Here is a 22,477-nt window from a genome sequence, read left to right as displayed (position 1 = left end):
AGCCGGTTGGAAAAATGAATTTTAAGGTGTATTAAAAAAACAGCTCATGAGTACTGCAGTACGTAGAAATGCTGTTTGTGATATGACAGCATTTTGTTAATTATGACACACAGGCATAAGTACTTCACCAAATGAGTGACTCAGGAACTGTGGTACTGCAGTGCTCTGGCATAGAAAGTTCAGATGACGCCAGAGTGGGGCTCCTTTCAAAGGAAGTAAGGCCACCAGGAGGAGGACCTTTTCGGTTGTGGCACCCTGGTTTTGGACTGAGCTCTCCCAAGAGGTGTATTTGGTGCCCACCTTGCATTCTTTGTGGTGCTAGGTGAAGGCCTTTCTACTTTCCTGGCATTTTAACAATCTAACTTTGCCTTTACAAATCTGTTATTTATTTATTTATTTATTTCACTGCCAGGCTAGAGTACCTGCCTGAACAGGCCTTTCCTGCAAGACATTCTTTCTTGAAGAAAGCATTTTTCAGAAGTTCAAATACCCGGAATGAATCTCTGAGCATGCACAAAGCAGTTTGTTAAACCCAATCTAGTATTCACCTCCAAGAACTTTCCTTACGAACATGCCTGTGCTTCATCCCATCAGGAGTAACCTCCTGAAAACAAGCAGGCCTCCTCTCCGCACGGCAATCCTCTCACCAGGCCACCATCCTCTGCCAACCTTGCATCATGGGTTCAAGAGCCACACTGGCCTCGTTGGACTCCGAGAAAGTCCCCTGTTGCAAACCCCCTCCCACTAGGGGATACAAAAATATACACAATATTGTTTTTCACTTCCCATAGAAAATGGACAAATATATATTTGAGACTAAGCATGATGAGTAACTTATACTTTAAAAATCATTTGGGGAGGGTGCATATGATGTGCGGTTTTCCAGTGGTCCCTGACACTCCAGTGGGGTTAGAATGGACCTCCAATGCTATAAAAGTTAAAAAACACACACATTTTGCACTAAATTAAGTAAGGGGGCCCTTAAAACACTGCATAGCAATACACACCGTGTCCTTTTTACAGAACACGGTGGAACATAGTGTTGTGGAAGACTGACAGAAGTTTCTTCAGAGCCATCAGGTACATTTGCCCCTCAGGGTTTGACAGAGGATTAAAAGAAACAGGCAAACAGACAATCTAGGTCTTTGACACTTTCTGCTCAACTCCCTGTATATCCTGCTTTGCATCTAGATTTTTGATAAAAGGGGAGGGTGGGGGACAGGCAAAATTTAAATGAAACTGCAGAAAACTCTTAGGAACATTTTTTCCCTGCAACTGTGAAATCAAACCTGCAGGGATTACGTTGGTTTATAACTCATTTCACGTCTTCAAAACAACACAAATATTTTATTAGCATCATTATACGCAGTCGCTCAACAATCTCTGACAGAGTATTATTAGAAATCCCAGGAAAGCCGGCATAATTAGCCGCATGGCAGAGATACTGGGTTGCAGTATGGAGGTCTTCAAAAGCTTCAGTAGCAAGAACTGGGCAAACGTGACACAGCTCCCCAAAGGGTCAGGCGCTGAGTGAAACGCAAGAAGGTTCCCTGCCGGAAGCCTGGAGCAGCCATGGCCCAACCGAACAGCAATTGGCGGGACAGACCATGAGCCTGCCCTGGTGCAAGGCTGCTGGACATTCCCTCCTGGAAAGGCGCTTGCCCTGGGCAATCAAGTGAGTCAAGACTGGGGCGAGCTTTGAACTGGGCACGTCCCCCCTCATGCTGTTACCCAAAATGCTACAAGCTACCGCCTTTGTGAAAGGAGAGTCTCTGATCCAAAAACCATTGACAGCGCTCTATCAAATAATTATCCCAATTTACATTTGTTCTTGTTAGTCAGGAAGTCATGCCCGACCCATCGCAACCCCATGGACAACATTCCTCCAGGCCTTCCTGTCTTCCACCATCCCCCGGAGTCCACTCCAGCTCACGCCGACTGCTTCAGTGACTCCATCCAGCCACCTCATCCTCTACCGTCCCCTCCTTCTTTTGCCATCAATTGTTCCCAGCATTAGGCTTTTCTCCAGTGAGTCCTTCCTTCTCATTAGGTGGCCAAAGTATTTGAGTTCCATCTTCAGGATCTGGCCTTCTAAAGAGCAGTCAGGGTTGATCTCCTCCAGGACTGACCGGTTTGATCACCGTGCAGTCCAAGGGACTCTCAGGAGTTTCCTCCAGCACCACAATTCAAAGACCTCAATCCTTCAGCACTCAGCCTTCCTTATGGTCCAGCTTTCACAGCCATACATTGCAACTGGGAAAACCATAGCCTTGACCATACACACTTTTGTTAGCAGGGTGATGTCTCTGCTTTTTAGTATGCTGTCTAGATTTGCCATAGCTTTTGTCCCCAGGAGCAAGCATCTTCTAATTTCTTGGCTGCAGTCCCCGTCTGCAGTGATCTTGGAGCCCAGGAAAATAAAATCTGTCACTACCTCCATTTCTTCCCCATCTATTTGCCTGGAAGTGATAGGACCGGATGCCATGATCTGTTTTCTTAAAGTTGAGTTTCAAGTCAACTTTTGCACTCTCCTCCTTCACCTGCATCAAGAGACTCTTTAGTTCCTCTTCACTTTCTGCCATTAGAGTGGTATCATCTGCATATCTGAGGTTGTTGATATCTCTCCCAGCAATCTTAATTCCAATTGGTGATTCATCTAGCCCCGCCTTTCTCATGATGTGCTCTGCATATAAGTTAAATAGACAGGGCGCCAGTATACAGCCTTGCTGAACTCCTTTCTCCGTTTTGAACCAATCAGTGGTTCCGTGTCCAGTTCTCACTGTTGCTTCTTGACCCGCATATAGGTTTCTCACAAGACAAATAAAATGGTCTGGTACTCTCATCTCTTTAAGAACTTGCCACAATTTGTTGTGATCCACACAATCAAAGGCTTCAGCATAGTCAATGAAGCAGAAGTAGATGTTTTTCTGGAACTCCCTAGCTTTCTCCATGATCCAGCGTATGTTGGCAATTTGATCTCTAGTTCCTCTGCCTCTTCGAAATCCTGCCTGTACTTCTGGTAGTTCTCGGTCCACATATTGCTGGAGCCTAGCTGGTAGGATTTTGAGCATCAGTTTGCTAGCATGTGAAATGAGTGCAATGGTGTAGTAGTTTGAACATTCCTTGGCATTGCCCTTCTTTAGGATCGGAATGTAAACTGACCTTTTCCAATCCTGTGGCCACTGTTGAGTTTACCAAGTTTGCTGGCATATTGAGTGCAACACTCTTACTGCATTGTCTTTTAAGATTTTGAATAGCTCAGCTGGAATACTGTCACCTCCACTAGCTCTGTTGTTGCTCAGACTTCCTAAGGCCCATTTGACTTCACATTCCAGGATGTCTGGCTCGAGGTCAGTGACCACCCCATCGTGCTTCTCAGGGATGTTAATTTATATACAATTGTGCAAATAGAAGGACAACTCATTTTTTCCAGTTACTGGTTACTGGCTATTCCTAGAGTTGTGTACCACAGTTATTATGTGGTTATCTTAAATGCTCAAGACTTTTACATTGTTTGTTCCTGACTTTGATTTATGTTTCCCTGTTATCTTTCTTATCTACTGCGGATGAAATATACCCCATTTCTTCACCTCAATAACTGAAGGGCAGGATCATCACCACAGAAGGGAAGCAGACCTTTTGCCCTGCAAAGCCTTCCCTTCACCGTGTGTCTTCCAATTTACGTCTTACTTGCTGAAGCAAATGTGCAAAGCTGTGGAATGCAAGACCCACATGGTAGGGCTGTTGCTGTTATCATTATTTTTGCAAAAATGAAGCAGAACTGCACTTGATGCAGCAGGCAGGAGGGGTACTGACTGTTCCCTTTTCACTTCTGTTCAGCCAGAAGAGGATCCAAATGTGGCCAGAATGGTGGTGGGTCAGAAGAGGTGCCTATTCCTTTCCTGGCAGTCCTTTTTTGAAAAAAATTGCCCCTTCCGAGTGGCTTTCTCGCATATAGAGGAGAAAAATCCTTGGCCCACATGAAGAAGGCGGTCTTTGGCCAAGAAACTCTGCGGGAGAGGGTCCAGCTCCCCTCCACTCTGCAGCTCATTTGTGGAATGTGTATCCCCCTGACTTGAATTAAAAAACACTCCATTTGCCTCCTGTATCCTACCTAATTTTGCCCAATTTTTATCTTCTTGTGATACAACTTTATTGGCAAGCTTTTGGGCTCAAGTATGAACACTCCAGCACATGAATCCAAAAATAAATGCATGCAATGCTCAGTCACAGCCTCATAACGAAGGAGGAACCATTTCTGCAGAAGAGCAGCTCTGCTAAGGACTACTAAAACACATTTAAACAGTGTCCACTCGCACAGTAAACCTTTCATACAACCTCCTCTCCCCTCCAGATGACACTGTGATAGAACTTGGAAGAGCTGTGGATACAGTCTGCCCAGGACATGTTATTGCCCAGGTCAAGCTGCACAGTGCCTGGATCAGGTCCAGAGGCAGAAAACCCATAAGCACTTCTTCCCACACCCCAGTTGCAAAAATGCATGAATGGCCAGCATTCTGTGATGCCTGAGGCAAGGCAACCACACAGCTTGGCTAGGAAGAGACTCCAAAGCCAGGCAGTTGTCCCCATCGTGGGTGAAGGGAAGCAGCAGGCAAGCAGCTTGGCCGGAGCAGTGACCGCTTCTTGCTTTTGGATCCCAGCAGCTGTCAAAGCAGGAACCGCAAAAGTCAGCTGTCAAACTGGAGAATTTTGCTCAGGGTGGTGGGAGAGGAATGGACAAAGGCCAAGAGGTTTTGGCAGGCCAGAGCAGGCTTGCAATCAAGGCATGTGGGGCTTGCTGATGTGGAAATGAAATCCGCTGTCAGGTGGGGTGTGTGGAGCAAGCAGGACAAGCAGGGCCCCAGGTTGGCCTGCAGTCCCGTGTCTGTTTAACAGCTGATCACTGCCATGATTGCCTCTTCCTGTTCTGGGGCACTGCTTGTGTCTCCCTCTCCCACACGAGTCCTGGCTCAGGAATTGAAACGGAAGCCTCAGGGGTATACACACAGCGGCAACCCAAGGACCTGCACTCAGAAAAGAGCCCGTGGTTTGTCGTGTGTTGTGAACTGGGGGTTGTTTGTGCTTAACAAAGTGTGGCTTGTGTATTCCTGAGAGAGAAGATAGCCCCCCAATTCAGAGGAGGGATTGCCCCACAGTGGAATGGAGAGGGGAAGTCAATAACTTGGGCCCTGGAACTACAGCCCTCCCAAAAGACCTTTTTATTTAAACTTATTTTAATTGTTAATTTATTGGTATTTATAGGATTTTAAATCTTTTAAGCTGAGATGCACCGGGTTTTAATATTTTTGTTGTGTAATTGATATATTTGTATATTTTGTTTTTGTTGTGAGCCGCCCCAAGGCTTTGTTGCGATGGGGGTGGCATAAAAATGTTTTAAATAAATAAATAAATAAATAAATAAATAAAATATGCTCTAACAGCTGCAGAAGCATGTACTGGATGTCTTTCCTAGTGGCTAGAGAGGTTGCCTCAAACACAAATAAACATTTTAATTAATTAAAATATTTTTAAAGACAAAATCACCATCTGGTGTAGATTCCTAGTGCATATAAGCTGAATATCAGGTGAATGGGTGTCATGGCTTTTGGGCTGACAGAGGGACAGACAGGCAGACAGACTGACAGATGCGCAGACAGAGAGACAGACAGACATTCCCTTCAGTTATTATAGATTATCTTTAAACCACATTTAAGGGTAGAATCCTTCCAAGGTGGTGTACAAGATATAAAAGTTAGTATTATAATTCACTTGTCAAGTCTTTGCCAATGGAAGGTCTAATAAGTCTGTGCCGATGATAAGTTGGTGTGTAAAAACATGCTGCTGGCAGTTCTGCATGGCCTGGAGTCGACTTGCAGCAGGACCTTCCAAGCACCGGCCCCTGTCTATGGAACTCCCTGCCTGTGGATGTCAGGAAAGTTCTGACACTTGTATATTTTTGGTGCTAGCTGAAAGCTGGACTTCCTGGGTTGACAAACCATGGTTTCACTGCTATAATGGATTTTAAATATGTTAATTCTCTATCTGATGCATCTTTCATGCTTCCTGGTTTGGAATCTTGTAAGATGCAGGGAGCTGTATCATGCTTGCAAATAAATATGAGGCTTTGCTTTGGATCGTGTCAGTTTCCTGCACGCCAGGCTTAGCATGCATGGCTACCTTGCACCTTGTGCAGGGCAGAGTCTCAGCATCTCTGACCACTGTTGCCCTGGCCGAGGAGTAAGAAGCAAGCACCGCAGAGATGCTGAACATTCGAAAGGAGCCCAGCGCCAGGAATAAGAACCACTTCCCTGCATTATTCAGGCCGTCGCTGCTGATCCAAAAGTCAGCCAAATCCGGCATTTGGCAGGGGTGTTCCTCTGAAGCCGCCTCCTGTGCTTGCCCCTTCCCACCAGGCATCTGTACCGGAAAGGCATCCGGCCTTTCAAGGCAGCCTTTCATCCCATTTCACTGCATGTGCTGCTCCACTAGAGGTCAGCCTGCCACAGAACCCACGCCGGCTGGGTTGCCGGCAAAACCGGCTGCGCTTCCCACCTCTCCGCCTATTAACAAAGATTCCTCCGGAGCCATAAACTTAGGTCTCACACTAAAAAACAGAGCAATGGGAAGATATAGTGTGGCATGCCGTTTATGAATGACCCATAATAAATGACTGCAAAGTCTTCTGGCTGACAAGCGAAGGAGAGAGAATGGCGTGTCTGCATGCAGACTATATTTTGCATACTTTAATTTGGCTGACAGATAAGGATTACCGGACATTTGGCAGGGTGTCTCCCAGCTCCCTCCCTCCGCCTCCCCTTTGCAAGGATATCTGGTTCTTGTTGAGCATCAGGGTATGGAGGTGTGGTAACCCGGGTAACCGGAGGTCGTTTCCGAGGAGATTGTTGTCCAAGATGAGCTCTTCCAAGCCGCTAAATGTCTCCAGTCCTTCCAGTGACCTGCAACGACAAAGACAACAGGAAAAATGATACTCCAGTAAATCAGGGAAGCCATTATGAGCTGAAATAAATATTTTAACCTTCCCTTTCAAGGAGCGGGGAGAGTTTTGGTTTAGTCCTGTCAGGAGACTGAATGACAAGAATTAGTGGCGAGGGGAGTGCTGGTACAGCAACACATCCTTCACATGGTGGCAGAATGAAAGATGGGGGTCACTTAGTGAGTAGCCAGGATCCTAAACAAAAGGCTTCAGATATGAGGCCTGCAGGATGAATTTGTCAATGTCTTGTGCCTTCAGGCACCCTGCCTCGCCTGACCCTAACCTCCATTCCCAAGATAAATAACTCTGTCACAGTTCACCTTCATTCCCTGGACACAAATTTAAGTTGTCATCCATCATTTCTGCCATGAAATATCATACCCCACTAACAATAATAAATACAACTTCAGGAATTGTTCTCAGCAGCTACCCTATATATAAAACTGTAGGAAAAAATAGGATAGGAAGTTTTTCTTTCTCCTCTTGTGATTTTTATTTTATTAACCACTGAATTTTCTCTGGCTTGAGACTTTTCTGTCTGTCTGCTTTTTGAAGCACAATTGCTGGGAAGGTATGCAAAATTACTCCAGATCCAGAAACATCAAAAATATTTTTATAAATGACTCCCCCCCTACCCCCACCCTGGGGGGAAAAAGCGAAAAAGCAAAACCGAGCCCGATTTCAAAGTAACAAGCAAAATATTTTCGGCATGGAAGCACAGTTCGTGAGTTGTCAACACAGAGAGATTTGTAGAAATTTGGCAGCCAATTAAGAAAGCGCGTAGGGAGGAATTAAAAGGCTGGCTTCGTCACTTCGGAGGGGTTATTGTTTCAGTGTTAACTCTTAATTTCATAGCTTTGCAAGTTCTTACGGCACTGCATGTGGGAAGCGTCACACTAATCAAGCGGGGTCGGCACGGAACAAGGAGTGCGCAGCAGCGATGCATTCGCAGCGCATTCACCTACCAGGCACCTAGAGATACGCTGAGGTTGCACGACCTGACAGCTGAGTTAGTCTGCCTACCAGTAGGAAGGATGCACTTTATCTCTTCCTCGCTGTTTTGTAAAATGTGATGAATAAGGGAGATGCGAGTCTCCACTATTTATTCATTGTCCAATGACATTTATACTAGAGGGAATTACTCCCTCCATATTTAACACCCTTCATCAAGGTCTACCTAGGAAATGCTTTACCAGGGTTTAGGACTGGCCCACTTTGGGAAGAACAAATGACTCTTGGTCCGTGTTGTGCAACATGCAAAAGTGGTAGGGACGGGTCAGAGGAAACTTACTCCAGCTCTGTGGGCGACAAAACCTGGAACCCCTCACTGGGGAGAGGGAGATGGAAACTCTTCTGTGGGAAATCAAACATGTGACCTTCAAGCTTAAGGTTTAAGGACGCGACTGAGTGAGCTATAAATAACCGGCAGAGCCCAGTGCCTCTCCATAGAGACTTAACTCTGAGGGCTCCAAATCACAGTGCAGCGGTGGCTGAGTTTGAATGGATTACAAAGGTTATTAAAAGGACCATTTTTCTGATGCGGAGATTAAGGTATGGGCAACAAGAGCATGTGAATTTGCCTCAAGGAAGCATCTGCAGCAGGGACACTGGATGCAAAGCCTTTTGTCTCAGTCAGATTCCTCTAGTATTCTTTTCCCAAAATTCATAACCCTCTTAACACCCCCTACAAAGGCCCTCTAAGAATGAACATCTCCTAGTGCCCTATGTCCCCATATTGCAGATGGCAGGGTGAAGCGCTAACTTCTTGGCTGTGGTACAATTTCAACATGGAACTTCCCATGCCAACATGCTGAAGTCACCTCAAATACCTGGCAAATCGGGCCAAGTCCTGCCCCCTCTAGCATTCACATCCATTCTTGGATTCCCCGGATTCTTTTTCCCACAAGTTCCTACTTTCTCCATTGCTCATACGCCTGTCTCATAACTTCATGAATTGCACAAACTCCAATAGCCACAGAAAAATGGCACAACACAGTGATGCAGCCAGAAATATGGGAGAATCTGCATTGCAGACAGATGCATACTTATTACAGATTTAGGATTGCCTTAAGAATATGCCAACATTGCTGGTCCAAGTGATTTTGCTACATGATACAGAACAGCAAATTCTGCCCCAGGCAAGGTATACGATACCAGTGGCAAGTCACTACTTCTGATAGAGCTCAACAGGAAGGAGGTTCTGCCAACTCAATAACCCACATTCAATGACTATATATGGCCTGTTGTTGAAATGAGAGGTATCGTGCTGTCTGAACTCCACTGCGATAACACACTATGGCAAAGAACCCACAGTTCATAGCCCAACGACAAACCATGGATTCTCTTCATGGGTTATGCACAGTTAATGCTCCATGCTTGTTAGCTGGGTTCAAGTGAAGTCATAACCTGTATTTCAACAATAATCCACAATTCTTTGACAACCCACAGTCAAGTCATACTCAACCCTTGAGCATGGGCTAGCGTGTCATCCGAACCGAGTGCCTCCCAGAGCATCTGCTCTGTTAGCTTCCTGAATAGGCCTTTCTTGCTTTTTCTGTGTAGGTTGATTGGTTACAACCAGCCTGAACTTTTGAGATGCAAGTTTACAGCAATGAATTTCTAGTAGGTTGCTGGTTACATCAATGACACCAGATATGAAGGCTATCATTTTATCACACAGAACAACCATCAGTTGCTGCTACGGGTCTGACTTCAACTAAACTGGGGGACCTCCATGAATGAAGGCTTAATTCTATCTTTCTGGAGCTTTCCAGACACTATCTCACTGGAAGCCAACACGTGCAAACCATGGAATTCAAGAGTCTATTCAAGTAGGTAACATGGCTAGATATTAGACTGGCTTTACTGACTTCATCCGAGTCATTCGAACAGATGAGATGTTGCCTTTCCTTTGCTTCCTTCACTCCCTCAACTTTTTCCACTAAACTCCCTATTTATATTTGGAGATTTGGCTGTACTGTTTTGAAAGGGATTGTTTACTAAAAGATCCCATGGTGATTAAGCTACTGCTTGCATTCTTAGTATTTATTTTTGTTTGGTTTTGTTTGAGTTTTGGTCTCTTCCTGTAGAGCACAAAAACTGAAGTTGTTGGACAAACAATGGTTTATCAGGACTGGGAGTACTGTGTCAGTAATACTTTTTCTGGGAAATCCTGCTCTGGAACAGCTCTTCCAAGAGAAAAAGTGACACCTACTCGTATACCCATGACCAATCTTGTTATCTTGGCACCTGAGGAAGGACGTCCGTAAGTGTTTCTCTCCCTCTTTGGCAGTGAAGGACAACGCCAACACAACGTGCCAGACTTTGGCACCAGCCGCCTAGCGGGGCCCACGGTCAAACAGACAGGAGGTTCAGCTCTGTGATTATAATCTCATGTTCTTCTGTGAGCCATTGAAGCCTTAGGGAAGGAGCAGTAAACTTCTCATATGGTGATGATTGTTACTTTTGGTTTATAATAAAGGCTAACTGGCAATGCCTATTTAAATTCTCTATATAAATAGTTAGTAGTGGATTATGTCCAATTCTCAGTTTATTGCTGTTTCTAAAAAAGTCTTTTCACTTGCCAAAGGGAGTTCAAAAAGGCGGCCATGCTGTCAGCACCACCGAGCTTTGGTGGACGCTAATAGGTCTTTTGTGAGCAGGCATTGTCGGGCTCTGGTCTGTGTCAGCCTTGAAATACACATTGTTCGTGAGTTGTGTTATGCAAATATAATACCCTTATCATGAGAATCTGCAAATGCTTGGCAACTGGCAAGGAGAATAAAGCACAGATCCAGAACTGCTGTAGGGGAGGCATAAAACAAAATGACATGCCGTGAAGTGGGACAAAGAGGAAAGAGAGAGGTGCCTCTTGACGGGCCAGGAAAAATGCCTGCCTAAGCTTTAGGCATGAGCCGGGAAAGTGCTGTTGCACAGTCCAGCTTCACACCTGGTTGGGGGTTGATCATTTCTGCCATGTAATGTTAGCTGGGGTGTGTGGGGGTCCGCTTTAAAAGCACTCGCGCTCCCCACGGACGGCAGTATCAATTCAGCGACTGCGCTTCCCTGCAGCCAAACCTCTGCGGGCAGTTCACAGTGACCAAGCCTTTATTCCATCTGCCCCGGCTCCCAAAAGGTGCCTCACCAATTCCAGCAGTGTTTGCATATGGAATGTATTTCGAGTGCTTCGTGGATTGCCTATGCCACGACTGAACCAGTTAAATGCTCAGAGAGCATGCCCAGCAATGAGGTGGCTGCATGTGCAAAAGCGCCCATGTTCCTTCCGTTCCCCCTCTCAGTCCCCGTTCCCCTCTCCCAAAACCCCTAGAAGTGCTGGCAGGATAGGGCCACCTGCTTTTGCACGTCAGAGGTGGTGTGTTCCCGGTGCTGCATCTCCAGGGACCATTTTCATGGCATGTTGCCATCCGTTCCTCAGTTCTCACCTCCTGCAGGTGGGTGCAGAACAGGATGATGGCCTTGGCCGTTCTCCTAGACCTGAAACACCCCTTCCTCTTTTGCACCTGGAACAAGGCCTGTCAAGTCTCCACACACCTCAGTTTCCTCAGATCTAGCAAGGAAAGATCAGCCTGCCTGAAACCTGACACCAGGAGACAGTGATGCTCGCTGTGCCGCAGAGCACTCTGGGAGGTGCTACTCAAGCAGCTGGGATTAGCATCACTGCTTTACTGGATATCAGGGACAAGATGCTTCTGCACTGGGAATATTTCTTTTATTAAAACTCCGCAAAACTCAAGGAGCAGCTAGGAAAGCCTGTAAGCCCTCTTCGTTCGCAGCAAAGAACCTTCTGTCTGTCTTGCCGCATTAAAAGCAACAAGGCAAAGGCTCAATACCATGAACACCACCCGGGGCTTAAGGGATAATGGCAGGTAGCCATCCTCCCTAGTTGGTTTAGAAGGCTAATAAGCATCACTCAGGTGCACTGCGGGTGGATCTCTCCCTGCTAAAATGACACGGAAGTGGCCCATTATGTCGCCCACAGGTACCATCGTGGTCCCCTCCTCGCAGGTCTTCTACGCCCACTACCAGAGGAGAGCGAGCGATGCCGAGAGACTTCCAGGGCAATTTCTACAGTCACATCAAAATGACAAAACATCACAACGCATTCAGCTCTGCCTGATTCCAAGAGAAAGAACTTTAAGTTTCCACTGTAATTAACCCTATCCTCATTAAGATAATTATGATCAAGCTCCCTGTCACAGCTAATATCACAGCATCGCTGCCTATGGCTCACACTTTGCCCTCATTAGCTTACAAAAACAATGTTCTGCACAGGCAAACCAACTCCCTCCCTCCCTCCTTCCCTCCCTCCAAAGCAGAAGCTCAGTATCCAAGACAGGACAAAAAGCTTTGCAGCACAATTAGAAATATTTTGCCTATTTAAGTCCTTTGACAAATAAGTAGTGTTTTCCCTAGGTTATCTGAATCCTGTAATTTGTTCGTAAGGTGGAGAAAGAATTTTTATTTAGATGTGTATATACAGTATATACAGGTCATCTGCTGCCTACACGCTCTTCGGTCTTCATGCCCATCCCTCTGGCTTAGAAAATTTAGAAACAGGTTTGGTTGCAATAAAATTTTAAAAATCAGCTTTGCCTGCTGACAATTTTAGACTGCATGTCAGGGAAGGCAGGAACGGGGAGCAACAGCAGTGTGATTTGAACGAAGGCGAGCAAGCTAAGCCATTGCTATGGATCTTCTCATCATGTAACTCTAACCAACACACATGTGCATTAAACATCACATGCTATGCCTCCCTTAATATAGGATTTCTGAAATATGGCATTCTCCCCCTGCCCCCAACATGGCTTCCATCCCTCTCACTGTTAACTGCAACAAATAAAAGCTGGTAGATTCCATGAATCTGGTTTGTTCTCTGACACTCCTCACCACAGCATATTTTCCCTCATTTTTAAAACATATTTTGACTGGGGCAGCCACTGGGACAGATACATGGCTATAGATCCCCATTTCATCATTCTAAAATGGTGTTTGTTCCCAGGTCAAATGTTCAGCAACTGAGGAGCAGGAGGGGGATCTGCTTGATTCCTGTAATCATGATGGACCGATGCTATGAGCTGAAAATATGCATTTCTGTTCGACTAGGTTTGTAGAACAGGTGTGGAAAAATGCTAAGTGTGTGCTTCACAAAAAAAGTGCTGCACCACTGGACTCAGCCCCAAAAAAGGGATGGCAACACCACCAGTGATTTCAGATCGGTGAAGGACGGATGCAATGGCCAACCTGATGGTGGTCCTCCACAGCTGTGTTAGTTCACAGGAGCTTTTTCAGGACTCTCCTTCATGGCAGGGCACATGAAAGTTCTATAATCCTACCAAGCAGTTGTTCCTCATCTTGTTGGTCCAAAATAATCATTTAGTCCAAAGACGGATAGTCTCAGTGATCTCGTAGAATGACTAATTTCCCCAGTCGGTGGAGGCAATCACATGGATCTCTGACAAATGGGGCGTCCAGCAAAGAGTCAGTGTGAACTTCTCCCTGCCCACATGGAGGCCGCTCCATTCTCGGCCTCCTTCCCATTCCAATTTCCCTTCTGTTCCATGCCATCTCCCCATCAAACTGCTGGTCAGCATCCCGTGGCTACTAGACACAATTCCCCCGCATTGCTTTGGAGTCCTCCATCACCTTGACTTTCCTTTGGGTATTTTCTAATGAAGTGTTTCTGCTTTCGTAAAGCTTGGGGTTTCCTTCTGCATATGAATGGTGGTTGTTCTGGCTGCCTAATGAGGGTAACAAAAGCTACCCTTGGGAGAGGGGAAGTTCAGATGTTTTTCCCCACCCTGGCTCTTTTACAGGATCAGAGCCAGGTTACAGAAAAGTGTCTGGAGTGGTAGACTGGGGGAGATGGGGAAGGCTCAGCTCTACCCATCGGTGCAAAGGAAGGATTCCACTCCTACAGAACCGCTGGATCAGCACAATCACTACAGCTCACCACTGCTGATTTAAGCCACGCTTGGTTTCGGTATGTCCAGGCAGCCATTTGGATATCCAATGCACAGCGAGGATTTACCATGATTTGTTGTGTCATCTGTACCCACACGGCAGGAGTTGTGGGTTGAACAGTCCTCAAACAACCGCCATCTATTACATCTGAATGGAGAAAATGGATGAGTAGGAAAATGCTTGCTGCTTCACCAGGACTAATTTGGGTCCCAGATACTTTGTTAATCCTGATCAGCTGTGTATCTCACTGATTGTGCAAACAGTCTTTGCAAACTATTAGATTGAAATATGCAGTTGTTTTGGTTTGGCAAGTTGTTTTTAAATGAACTCCTAATTAGCCCTTTAATTAGCTGCTTTGCCAACAAGGTAATCAGCAAATGCCTGTAACAGAATTTCCAGAATAGAATGTTTAGTCTAGCGTTCAGCTACAATGCATGGCAATACAAAGCACCAGAATGTTTTGATCTGTCGCCTCCACAGAGGATACTCAGAGGCCAGTCCTGAATGTGGGGACAGCCCAGTTGTGACGCAAGACGCAGTTCTGCCTCGCAAGGTACACTTGCTCCATTAGCCATTCTGGTGCCTTGCCTTGTGGGGCTCCCCATCTCAGTACAGCAGTACATTTGGCACGCACATCTGAATAGGGAGGCAACACAAGTCAGCATGGATATGCAGTGACATCAGTGGAAGCTGGAATTCTGAGTGCTTAGAGTGTGGCTGTCTAGGGGATGGAGCAAGGAAGCCACATGGCGCTGCATGAAGGGGCCAGCAGCACATAAGGAGGACCTCTTTTGTTTGTTTTGTCACAAAGTTGTGCCCGACCTATCACGACCCCAGGGACAACATTCCTCCAGGCTCTCCTGTCCCCCACCATCCCTCAAGAGTCCACCCAAGCCCACTCCCACTGCCCCAGTGCCTCCATCCAGCCACCTCATCCTCTGCCATCCCCTTCTTCTTTTGCCATCTATTGTTCCCAGCATTAGGCTCTTCTCCAGGGAGTCCTTCCTTCTCATTCGGTGGACAAAGTATTTGAGCTTCATCTTCAGGATCTGGCCTTCTAAAGAGCAGTCAGGGTTGATCTCCTCTAGGACTGACTGGTTTGATCACCTTGCAGTCCAAGGGACTTGCAGGGGTCTCCTCCAGCACCACAATTCAAAGGCCTCAAACTTAGTGGGCTTCCAAAGGGCAGATTCTTGGAGAATAGTTCTCCCCACAGCTACTTGCCATGGTGGCCATGTGGAAGTCCAACCGGGAGTGTACAAATCTGCCTCCCATGCACAGCCTCTTTTGCTTCCCCACCCCAGCACTATCCTTCTCCTGAAAATGTGCATCCCCAGCCTACAAGCTCACTGAAGAATTTTGGAAGAATCTTTGCTAGAACACATGAGCCTTTGTGGCATCAGTTTTGTGGCCCTGATGTGGCTTCTGATCCCAGTCCTGCAGTAGCGTCACACTTGTCTTGATCCTCCCCTGTTTCTGACCCTTCCTCGACTCTGGTCCTGCCACACCTTTGCTGATATATGGCCCTTGCATGCTCCTGACCTGCCTTTGCTTCTGGCCTTACCTGCCAGTGTCTGCCTCTGCCTGAATCTGCCTTTGGTCCTCCCTCCCTCCATCTCAGCCGCCCTGGCCCCAGTGTTCCAGTCAAGGACATCTGGCACTTCCATCCTGGACTTCCCCATCAACACACTCATGATATTTCATTTGAATTGTGGGTAGGTTTTTGGAGATCACAAAAAGGGTTGTTTTTTGAGGAGAGACTGAGGGAGCTGGGTCTCTTCAGCCATGAGAGGAGCTGAAGTCTCTTCAGCAGAGGGGACCTGTTAGCGACATGAGGGGGTGCCAAGCAGAGGTGGGTAATGACCTTTTTTCCCCTGCAGTGGAGGGCAGGAAGCGCTCCAACAGAGCAAAGCTCAGGGAACCAAGATTTAGGGTGGATGCTAGGAAGTCCTTCCTGATGGTTAGGACCACTCGGGTATGGGATAGGCTTCCATGGGAGGTGGTTGAGGCCCCATCAGGGAGGGTGTTCAAGGATAGGCTGGACATGCTCATGGTGGGCATGTCATGAGTGGAGTCAGCTGGAGCTGGGGGTCAGACTAGATGCCCAGGAGGCCCCTTCTAACTCATTCTGTTTCTATGTACATTGGCTGATTGGACAGAACAAGTCAATCTGGTTGCTCCCCTTCCACGTCTCCACTTTTGCAGTTTATTCTGTACTTGCAAATGACTTCCCTTTTCCATCCACACTAGAAAGAAGAAAAAAGGACCAACTCTCCTGTGGAAAGTTGAACAAGGTGTGAAGAGGAGTTAGTACAGGGAAGGAAGAAAAATCTGGAGTGGATTTCTTTAAGTGGGAGGAAATTATTGTCTCTTAGTCTTTTGAACCCTGGCTCAAAAACAGACGCTGGGTGAACTAGGGCTTGCCAGGGAAGCAGGGGCAATGGTTAATTTTGAGAAAGTGACCTGAAGGCTTACAGGGAACCATGCGACCTGCACCACTTGCCCTTCTTGATTCTGTGAGAGGAGTGGAAAGGGATGGGTATCCTTCAAGGCATTAAGGCACTTCACTATATTTCTGCTCACTGGCAAACATAATAAAAAGCCCAAGCACCATTGGTGGGCCCTGGTGTTTATGTTCCTTGTGTGGCAGAGTGTTAACCTTGTACCAGGAAGCTCTGGGTTCAAATCCTTGCTCAGGCACAAAACTTGCTGAGTGTCTTTTGGCTAGTCCCTCTTTTAGCCCATGCTCCCTTGTCTTGACTGCATAGTTATGCATCAAGTAGCAGGTCAAGTCATCTTTGGGCGACCACAGGTGGAGGTGGAGCATAGTTGGTCTAGATGATCTTATGGGACCCTCCAGCACTACTTCTACCCTACTCTATCCTAAAGCTTGTGGTGAGAACTAAAGCAAGTGAACCTTGCCTGCCCTCCAGATCACCTTGGAGGAAGGAGGAAGGCACAACAGTCAGTTGCATATCCTAATTATTATTCATAACAAACCACAGAAGAAGAAGGTAGAGGGGACTTCAGAATCAAATCAGAATCAAATCCCTTTTGGACATTCAGATGTTAGCAATTGCACCTGGGCCTGTCGTGGATGATGTGCGTATTGCTTCAGTTACGTTCGAACAAACAGCACAATGGCGCCTACGTCATCTTTGCATTAAAGCATATTCCGTCACCTCCCTTTTCAAACAGAACTTGAAGAACAGAGAGAGGTGGACTGTGTATAGCACATTTCAACTACCAGAGCAAGTGAGAAAGGGCTGGAAGGTGGGGGGACGGAAAAAGAGAAAGTAATTTTTCTCCCATCTTCCACAACAACCAAGGCTGGGGAGTGACAAGCAAATTGACGCACTGCTCAGAGGGCAGAAGATAAATGTTTGATGAATTGGCTATCGGTGGAGGAGTGATGGGCTTCATATGTGCATAATGGACTAGCTGCCTTTCAATTGAGATTGCCTGCCAAGATAAGAAACTATAATGAATGGACCAAGCAGAGCTTCTACCATAAGAAAAGTATAATCTGACTAGTTTTAATAAACTTAATAAAAAAGATGAAGTGGAGAGAGGCCAGCACAAAACCAGCCTTGTGACCGGCTACCAGAGGTGCAAGCAGATAATAGACGGACTTGTGCATGATGGAGAATGAGGAAAAACGTCACAGAGACGTAGCATGTGAATGACTCGTTCGTTGTTTACAGATGACTTCCCAATTTAAGTCAACCTTCTTACTGTAAGATGCATTGTTGTTAAGGCTCATGTTACTCCGTGGCCTGCGGACATCCTTGGAAGACTGTCCACTTTCTTGAGCGATATGCTGCCCTCAGGTTTTAAGCTGAAGTGCTTCAAAGATTTGCAGAAATTCTCCTAAGCTGTATGGTGTCCAGTACAGTGGTGGGAAACTCCATTACTCTGAATTCACATGGAGTTTTGCTATTAGCAACCGATGTTGTAAAGCAGCATTTTGTTCTCACATCTCCGGCCAGAAGCTGCCAAAGGTCAGCATCAACTTGGCCTCTTGTGTGTGGTGCTCAGAGCATCCTTGGTCTAGTGCCATGGTGCCAGCAACACACCAGCCATAGAGAGCCACCAAAGTACCTCTCCATTCTGTGCTGGCAAGGTAATGTGAGAAGATGAAAAGCAGGATCCAGGCTGTGCTTCCAGCCATGTGCAGCAGCTTACATTGACTGTGTTGAGGGTTGATGGTGGAGAGGAAGGAAGCCTATCATGAAGCACTTGGGCCATGGCTTCTTGACTTACCTTGACACCACAAGAAGGACTAGGACTCCATCCAAGGGTGCAAGCTTTGGTATGGCAGGGCCCACTGGTACCAGGTGCCATCAAACCCCATATCCTCAGTCCCCAAGTGCACTCAGTCCCTTGGAGGCAACGGATTAAGGATCCCCAGTAAGGTTCTTTGTCTTGGGCTCCTTTGCAGGCTGCCTGCATCCTCAGGGAAGCACACCTGGTTGCAGGTTGCGCTCAGCACGTGGCATGCAACCTGGGTGTGGCCGAAGTGCAGTGTGACCCCAAAACAGGTTGTGTCTCTTGTGAGCATCCCCCCTTCACCCCCAAAGCTCACCATCTGGGATGTGCTGAAAACACAGTACAGGATCTATTATAGAGCCAGGGCAAGTACAGAAAAGAGACTGGTCAGATTCTGAGCAAAAACCATTAAGCGTTTTAAGGAGGCAAATCTGTCTCAAGTAAACTGATGGCCAAGATCAAAGCAAGAAGAAGATAAAGTCTTCGGCCCTGTGCTAAACTGTCTGCTTGGCTCCTTGACGACCAGCCATGTCCGTGACAAAGTTTTCCCTTTGGCCGGGGGAAAACCACAAAGGGTGCCTGTACTGGAAAACGCCATGCAATCTCTCCCAGGCCCAGGAGTGCTTTAAACTGAACTCTGCAGGGGAGGGAGAAGTACACCTGGGCGTGACAATGGACAAAGCCTTACAGACCACAAAAGAGGGTGCAACTCTGAGAGTGCCCGATAACAGTCGTCCAAAAAATGTTGGAAGAAAGCTAGACTATAAAGCCCATGGTCTTTGACACTAATCATGGTCATAAACTAATGCCCAGAGTATGGGAAACAAACAACATGAACTTGAACCCCTAATAGAGGAGGGGGAACATGACCTTGGTGGGACGAATCCCATGACTGAAATTCAACAACTGAAGGACATAATTTGTTCCAGAAGAGCAGGAGGCACAGAATGGGAGGCAGATGTGTCTGCAAAAGGGGCAAATGCTATTTTAGGCTGCATTAATGCCCTAACCCTAACTCTGAACCTTGAGAAATCTCAGCTCCAGATCATTTAGGATTTTAAAGGCCAAAAAAGCACTTTCAGTTGGACTTGGGCATTTACTGGAAGCCTATCTAGTTGATGGGAAATTGCACAGTACCGTAAACTCTCTTGCTGCTACACTTTAGACCAACTGATTCAAACACTTTTCAAAGGCAGCCCCATGTAGAGCGCATTACAGTTTTGCAATCTAGATATTACCAGGCCTTGCTGAATGGCAGCCAGTTCTTTTATTTGTTTGTTTGTTTGTTTAGGGAACTTCTATTCGCCGAAGCCTCGGGGCGGCTCACAAACATAAATAAATAACATCCTATAAAATAATATAAATTAAGTCGCCCTGGCCAAAGAATAAAATAAATAAATAATATTAACAATTAAAATAACGTTTGAATAAAAAGGTCTTTGCCTGGCACCGAAAAACAAATAATGACGGCGCCAGGCACATTGGGGAGCACATTCCATAGATTGGGCACCACCACAGAGAAAGCCCTCCTCCGAGTACGTACCCTCCTAATTTCCTTCACGGAGGGTTCCTGGAGAAGGGCCTCTCCTGCTGATCTCAAGAGGCGGGTGGGCATCTATGGACGTAAGCGCTCCTTCAGGAACCAGGACCCAACCCGTTAAGGCTTTTGTGCCCGAGAAAAAATGCAAAGCACCCACGGACAGCTGAATTCTGAAGCTATGCGGCCTGACAACAACCAAACCGATTTGGTTAGCAGCCTGATCAAGATTCTGGGTCACTGAGTGCTGTGCCAAAATATTTTGCCCGCCTCTCCACCCTACTGCCAATGTGGATTAAGGAGGAATGTTTTATTTTTATTTTTTATTTAGAATTTTTGTGTCTTGTCCCATCACAAGAGCCTCAGGATGGCTTACATACAATAAATATGTAAAAATTCCTACTTGGTTCTGAAGGGCCCTTTTAACATCAGCAAAACCTGAGCTCATTGAGGTGCTTTGGATTCTCCCCCAAAGCTGACCTGGGGCACATTGGATCATGGGGTTTTACAGTACAAGCTCTGCATATTTTTGTGGACATTCTTCCAAATGAACACACTAGTCGCGTGCATCTTTGAAATGGACACATTTTCCCCTCCCTGGTTAAAGTATGCTTTGTTTTTCAAAAGCGTGAATGTTTTCGTTTGCATTTTCCCAATGTATACTTGCTTTATGCACTCCCCCACCCGTGTCCATGCATTGCATCATTTTACAGATCTCAGCTATTAATGGCATGGCATTCTGGCCCATATTCGGTTCCAGGAGGTGTGAACTGGGTAGAGGAAAGGCTGGTCAAAAAAACCGAGCCGAGCCAGAATGGAACGGAACGGAACGCCCTTACATGAGTGTTCCACACATCCCTAGCAGTCCATCCTGCACCGCCACTCAAGGGAGGCGGCTATGAAGCCTTTGAGGTCCCACGCTTTGTATAGCCCGCTGGAGCTCACCCCAATGACACTGGGGAAGTGTGGGAAGCCACAGGGCCCTTCCTGCTTTTGCATCCCTCCTCTAACTGCCCAAAACATTAGCCCACTTCCTACCTGTCCTGCAAGTGGCAGACTTTTAATGTCTTCTAATATAATTATTAATGGGCACAGTCTCCCTTTAAATGCTCAGAAATGCTATGTTCTTTATCAAGCCTTATGCAGATTTCACCAATACTGCATAAAACTATTAGACATTTGCAGTGGAATATTTGGCTGGTCAGCTTAAACACGTTCGTTCCACGCTGCTGTTAACCTTTGACTGCAATCAACCCCGGTCAGTTCGCTTTTCCTGCTTCTTTGCTTCCTGCCTGCCCACAGCTCCTTTGGTGTTTTAGCCCAATGCGGGACCTCCCCAAACTCCCTTGAGTCTCTTCCCTTGAAAAAGGGATGCAGGGCATACCGGGGAAACTACAGGGGAAGAGTTGGAGTAAGGAGGGAGGGAGGCAATGCAAGCACACACAGTTAGAAGTCTATTATAGCTGGGTACTGAGATTAAAGGCCGTGTATAAACACTCGGTATTAAAGCGGGATCTGAGAGTGGAAATGCAGGAAATTATGGGAACTTAAGAACATAAGAAATTCCTTGCTGGATCAGAATAAGGGTCCACCCAGTCCAGCACTCCATGCACACGATAGCAAACCAGCTGCCTGCAGGTTCCCTCAAGCAGGACGGGTGCAAGACCTCCTTCTGCCCAGTTCCTCAGCAATTGGGGCATGCAGGCAGGCCACCTCTGGTGAAGGAGGGAGCCCCTGGCCAGCAAGGCTAGTAGCCACTGGTAGTCTCCTTCCTCTTGCATCTGTCCAAGCCCCTTTTTCATAGAATCCTAGAATAGTGGAGTTGGAAGGGGCCAGAGGGCCATCAGGTCCAACCCCCTGCTCAGTCCAGGACGTCAGGTTAAATCATCCCTCTTAGAGGGCTGTCCAGCTACATCCTGGATGCCTCCAGAGTGGGAGAGCCCACCACCACCCTGGGTAATCCCACAACCGCTCTTGGGACATTGCTGACCATAGATCATCCTTTACCCATTTTAGTGTAGACAACAATCATTTGCTAGGTATGCCCCTGATTTTTATCATTACAGATGAAATAAAATTAATGGTAATTTTTAAAAAATTGGCAGGAGGCTGAGGCTCCGCTAGATTATGGGCTGCAGCCTGCTCAGCCCATATGTAAATCTGGCACTGGTCCCACACGTTAGCAGCATCTCCAGATGCAAATAACATTGCCCATGACAGGGAGAGTTGCATGTCACAGGTCACTGGTTCCTTGTTCTTGCTATGCACCCTTACCTAGAAATAAACCACACCAAATTCAATGTTACTTAATTCTGAGTAGATATATAGAGGCTCACACTGTTAGTTAATTCTTCTACCCCCTCACAGCTTCCCAACGCTCAGATGCTTCCACCACCTTTCCCAGAAAAATATGACATCTAGGGGAAAGGTTCTAACCCAATCTTCTCCCAATGTTTATTTATGTTTCCTGTTTCCTTAGCTGGACCTTGGCAACATTGGAATGTGCTATGCTGAAAAAGTTCACGTCTTTCACCTAGGAGTGAAAACTTGAGGATTTTTTCTCCTTCATAAGAATATCCTAAACTTTGCACATTTCTTTCCAAGGAGGATAAGAAAGAATTTGGTTTCAAAAAATGTAAATGTGAGAGAAAGCAAAATGGATGGGGCTTTGGGTGCTTTGCTGTTAGAAGCCGGGG

General features: G+C 46.5%; 1 protein-coding gene across 1 annotated transcript in view; it reads right to left on the bottom strand.

Annotated features, from left to right (window-relative positions):
• The window catches only part of LRMDA (leucine rich melanocyte differentiation associated), a 757,870-nt gene that overhangs the window by 331,033 nt on the left and 404,360 nt on the right, over positions 1 to 22,477 (bottom strand). The window contains exon 3 of the mRNA XM_044420260.1: positions 6,830 to 6,956. Coding sequence (XP_044276195.1) covers positions 6,830 to 6,956 — 127 coding nt within the window. The remainder of the gene's footprint in view (positions 1 to 6,829; positions 6,957 to 22,477) is intronic.

This window comes from Varanus komodoensis, unplaced genomic scaffold (genome assembly GCF_004798865.1).
Source record: "Varanus komodoensis strain SLA01 unplaced genomic scaffold, ASM479886v1 scaffold11, whole genome shotgun sequence".
Lineage (NCBI taxonomy): Eukaryota > Metazoa > Chordata > Lepidosauria > Squamata > Varanidae > Varanus > Varanus komodoensis.
This window is presented reverse-complemented; position numbering and strand designations above follow the sequence as displayed.